This window comes from Ascidia mentula, chromosome 8, assembly GCF_947561715.1.
Source record: "Ascidia mentula chromosome 8, kaAscMent1.1, whole genome shotgun sequence".
Lineage (NCBI taxonomy): Eukaryota > Metazoa > Chordata > Ascidiacea > Phlebobranchia > Ascidiidae > Ascidia > Ascidia mentula.
This window is the reverse complement of record NC_138573.1, coordinates 9,818,154-9,823,559: the sequence shown is the minus strand read 5'-3', so window position 1 is coordinate 9,823,559 and position 5,406 is coordinate 9,818,154. Positions and strand designations below refer to the sequence as shown.

Sequence of the window (5,406 nt, the reverse complement as noted above, 5' to 3'; positions counted from 1 at the left end):
GATGGAATACTTGGCACTTCCGTGGTAGTATTAATGCGAAATAGTTTTCAAATGAAATATTTTGCCAAATAATGTATCCACTTTGATATAAACCCAAGATGAAACTCAATTGTATTGTGTAAACCGCGTTGTGAAATGATGTTCAATGATGCGTAACGCATCTTTCCAAAAATATATTTTGGATTCTGCCAGAATGACAATAGTGCTAGAATGACAGTAGTAGTAGTAGAAGAACTTCGTATGTGCGTGTATGCGAGAAATTACGTCGTTGCATATCTTCGGTTAGTGATGTTAAAGTGACGTAATTTTGTGACGTCATAACTTGACCCCATATTCATTGTGACGTAATTTGGGGTTTCCCCGATTTTTATAACATAGGTACGTACAATTGTACACTAGACCCGTGAATACTAAATTGTTGATATGTCAGCCCAATCACAAATGAGGGCTATGCTTGATCAGCTGATGGGAACTCAAAGAGATGGTGGAACAACATCATTAGTCAAATTTGATGATGTACGTGTTTGTAGATCGTTTCTGCTTGGTTGTTGTCCTAACAATATTTTGTCAGGAACAAGAGCTGATATTGGAGAATGCAGAAAACTTCATGATTTGGCCCTAAAGGCTGATTATGAAATGGCATCTAAATCTCATGACTATTTTTTTGACTTTGATGCCTTTGACCATGTGCAAGCTTTTATTGCTGAAACTGATCAAAAGATTTTGGCTTCAAAAAAAAGGCTGGCTGAACAGCAAGCAGAAGTCAGTGCTGAAGTGCAAAGTAAAGCAAATACTGTACATGATTTAAATGAACAAATAGGGAAATTATTGGTAAAAGCTGAAGAGTTGGGAATGGATGGAAAAATAGATGAATCTAAGTTAGTACTAGAAGAAGTAGAAAAAGTGAAAAAACTGAAAACGGAAGCTGAAGAGGCCTACAGAAACTCCATGCCTGCATCAACGTATCAGCAACAAAAGCTACGAGTCTGTGATGTGTGTTCTGCATACTTGGGACTGCATGATAATGACTGCCGACTAGCTGACCATTTTGGAGGAAAACTACATGCTGGGTTTATTGAAATAAGAGAACATCTAGACAGACTAAAATCACAAGTTGGCATAAAAAAAAAGTTGTACGACGAGATGAAAAAAAGTGAGTTAAAACCCAAGGAGCAACGAAATCGGGTAGAGCAGAAAAGTCGCTCAACGCATGCACACAGACATAGAAGCCCTTCTCCGAAGTCAAATCAGCGTTATAAAAGCTACAACCGTATGCATGAGATAAAACCTACACAACGATCCAGAGACAAAAGCTCTAGATCACTGGCTTCCAGCAGCAGTCGATTCCGATCACGCAGTTAGGCAAGTGTTGGCCTAATTTTTTAAGAACCAACAATATGACCAATGTAATAATTTCCCCCAGAACAACCATGGATTAAAGGACTACCGTGTATTACTGTCTTTACATGTGTTTAGCTTGAACATGATAATTAGCAACAAAACTCTGAAATGATACCTGTAAATATACAGTTTGGGATGAATAGCATATTAAGGTGTAAACCTAATCACTGCTAGCATATTGCAATAGAGGGAATACTTTCTATCTAAAGAAAAATCACATTTATATTTCATTCAAAGAGCATAATAAGAAATGGCTGTTGTTGGCCATTAATGTTAAGGTTTATTGGTCCCATTATTATTTAAAAAACTTGTTACACAATTATTGCTGTTTTTACATGGTAATGCAAACAGAAACTTACTATCTAAGTGAAATGCTCAGGTACTAGACCAGATCTAAGAATGTTTTAGGCACCAAATACTGTAAACTTGGGGTCTGTTCGTATGTAAATGCATAAAATTTGATCCTGAAAACTCCATGTAGAGTGGCTTTAAAAAATATTTTCACATTTTTTTGGAAAGGGGATATGTGTGTAATAACTTACACAACTTAAAGGAAAAGTCCTGATATAAACAATTTACACAGAATTTTGGATGGAAGTTTTCATCCGTTAAAAAGGCAGTATAATTACTGTCGAACTGCCTACTTATATGTACGTAGCAGATGGCATCAATATACAGACAAAAAGGAATAGAACAGGAAGGTTATCCTGAAGTCATTGGTTCAGGGGTATCAGGGTAAGTAAAATTAGAATTGTACAGGGATCCGCTAATGATGGTCGGTAAAATGCATGTTTGTTTGCATTATGTTATTTTGTGGTCATGCAAACCTAACATTTAATTTCACTAATGTTCGATTATTAAGTCACAGTTATGTTGTGTTGAGTTCGCCGAAAGCAGAAATGTTTGGTAGTACAACTGTCTGTTAGGGTCGCGAGACATTTGGAATGTTTAGGGGTTCGCGACAAAAGGCCTTTGCGGAACTCTACTCTGAAGTACTGTTGCGTGTTTGACACCCATTGTGAATATTGCGCCCCCAAAAAAGAACATTAATCCTGAAAATCTCTCCCGGATAAAATCCCTTTCCAGTGTAGGTAATATGATTTTTTGCAATGACCACAAGAGACACCGATTGAAAGGGTGTGAAAAGTGCTGTAAGCGGTGATTGCACTCAAAATAAATCCATGCTTTTGGCCTGTGCAGAATCAATATCAATGCATTTGAGAAAAACGTAGTGGGGTGCTACATGTTCTTAGCTTCTTTGCGACTCAAGTATTTCAATGAAAGGACATTCGCGGTGAGAGGTGTTTTGGGGCAATGCATGTTGTGCAAATTGAAAGGCGCTAAAACTTACCAAACACCTTCGTTTTTTTGTGTGTTCAACGATATAGGAACGAATTTCGTCGGCGCTGTGCGGGAATTTCGGGATTAAATCAGTCAATGCAATCAACATAATACTCATTCAAGTTGGGATGAATTGGCGTTTTATCAAGGAGTATGGGAAAGAATCATTCGATCAGTTTGCTGGATACTGCTTTGCCTTGGAGGCACCGATGACCGATGCATTGGGGATCTTGCTGAGTAACGTGGAACGAATACTGAACAATCGTCCGCTTAATAGCGTTACGATGCCGAAGGTGTTACCGTCGTTCTTCGTGAATGGCGCAAATGTTAGTTGATCGATTTTGGGATCCTTGGATGGGCGAATACTTTACTTCAGGTGCTCAGACCTGGATACGATCTTTGCGGAACCTTGCTGTGGGAGATTTGGTTTTAATTGCGTACAACCGAACATCACGCGGTGATTGGCCAAAAAAAGAATAATTAAAAAGGTAATCCCCGACAAGGAAGGTTCAGCTAGTAGAGTATGTGTTTGTACTGTGTGCGCTGTATATGTTCAAACACGATGTACGTAAGATTTGTCTCTTGGAGACAGCCTGACCTGTGAATTGTATTGGTTCTGCTCGTCTGCTTCATTGTCAATAATTACGTGGTCATCATTGTGACGAGTGGTCGCAATGCAACAGACAGAACACAGCACAATTTATGTACATTTGTTTCGCGCATTCATGTGTGTCAAACTTCTCTCATGTTTTGTCAATTGTGTCATCTTGTGAAACGTAAGTAGGTGTATCATTTTTGATCCGATTTGTTGGTTACGACTAACTCGAATATTATGTTCTTGAATAAGTTTTGAATAAGGTGGAACTATGAAGGAAATTAAGTTTTGAACCGTTTCGTTCTCATTTGTTTACCAACTCACTCAGTTCATGCTGTTGGATGCTGCTCAATTCTCGAGAATAAAACTGCATGGAAGAAAATGGCATGTCACATCTTTACCGGCCTAGCCAGGATTAGGATCATAAAATGTGCCCCCCGTTAAGAGCACTGGCCTACAACATGCAAGGTTCTTAATTGTTTTGTTGTTGTTTCAACGTGTTTTCTAAACTTATGTAAGTACAAGAATCCTGTAATCGAAAAAGGCCTGGCCATTCTCATGCGCTAGTTAGTAGTTGCCAAATACGACATTTTTGCTATTTGACCTGCGAGACAATTTTTCTCAAGATGTTCGACACACAATAAAAAATCGACGCCCTGCGTTCGACTAGGCTTCTTCAGAGAATAAAACAAACACAGTAGCGAACCCACGGGCAAAGAACTTATAAAACATGTTAATAATCAAACTAAGAGATGTTCATAACTTTAGAACATTTTTGGCGAAAAAAGTAGCTTGATACGACGACTGGTTTCTGAGATACAGCTGATCAAAGTCGCACTTTTGCCGCTGCGAACGAAATCGTGCGAAAGCGAGATATTTTTGCGTGACGTCATAGAAGGCGATTCGGTCGTGCGCGAGTGCTGGCAGCAAGCCTTATCCGTAGGAATGGAAAACATTGTAAAACTGGTTTAGCATAATATTGCATTAAACAGGGGACAAAAAGTGAACAAGTGCAATAAACGAATTTTATGTTAATTAAGGCTGAAGACAGATGGCCGCTGTTCGACCTATTATGTATTATTTAGTTGTGTAATTATTATTATAAAACAGTTACTGGGACAGGGTGTTCTTGTTGTTACAGCATTTATGATCGCTAACGTGATACATGAACTTTTGAAAACACGACAGAGACAAACCGTTAGTTTAGCATTGCCGTTTTGTCCACTCACAGTTATGTCGTTTCTGCTATACCCTATGGCAGGGGTTCTTAACCTGGGGTCCATGAACCCCCAAGGGGTCCGAGAAGATACATTAAGGGGTCCATGAAGCGAAATAAAATTATTCCGAAAATCCACGCATTTTCCTTTGTCCATAAGGTTTCGCTGTCCACGAATTTTAATTTTTCGACATTTGCAATGTGTTTCTTGCGGAGGGGTTCATAGCTTTTCAAAGAATGTTTTAGGGGTTCGCGATCCAAAAAAGTTTAAGAAACACTGCCCTATGGTCTTTCGTTAATTAGGGACAAATAAGCCTTTGATTCGTGACGTCACAATGACAAATTTTTGTGTAATGCAAAACCCTGTCCTGACCTTCAAGGTAACGTAATCTGTGGATTCTCCTATGTTTGAAACTATTCGATATCTGCAAAAAAAGGCGCCTTCTCCTATCTAAACAATGCATTTTTTCGAAGCACGCGCCTTGTGTGATGTCCTTTTCTCCTCAGCGCAAAAGGTTTACGACTTTTGGTCGCCGTTACTTTTCGTGCAGTTTTCTACATTTTTTAGTTGACGTACAACCGTAAAACTTTGAATATATGTTTTTTGTAGATGTACCTTTAGTTTTACGCAAAGTTGTCATGGCCGTGTCATATGCACTTTAAGCGACGAAAAAGTACAAAAGGGCGCAACAGCTAAAACACAGCGGGACATAAATCAATGGACAACATCAATCACGGGTCAAACGGCCAAACATGGAAACGAAAGTCAAGAATGGTTACGGGCGAAATTGCGGAACACGGGCGAAAGTACATTTGCATCATTACGATTTAACACATTAGGTAGCCTATAGCT

General features: G+C 39.0%; 1 protein-coding gene across 1 annotated transcript; it reads left to right on the top strand.

Moving 5' to 3' along the window:
- Nucleotides 1-382: 382 nt before the first annotated feature.
- LOC145910571 (putative RNA-binding protein Luc7-like 2) lies at nt 383-1,860 on the top strand. Its single transcript, XM_082997748.1, has one exon. The coding sequence runs from the start codon at nt 424-426 to the stop codon at nt 1,360-1,362; it is 939 nt and encodes a 312-aa protein (XP_082853874.1). The 5' UTR covers nt 383-423; the 3' UTR covers nt 1,363-1,860.
- The last annotated feature ends 3,546 nt before the right edge of the window (nt 1,861-5,406 follow it).

Excerpts from the sequence above, each read along its gene's own strand:
- LOC145910571 (XM_082997748.1), top strand. The coding sequence starts at position 424 with ATGTCAGCCCAATCACAAATGAGGGCTATGCTTGATCAGCTGATGGGA.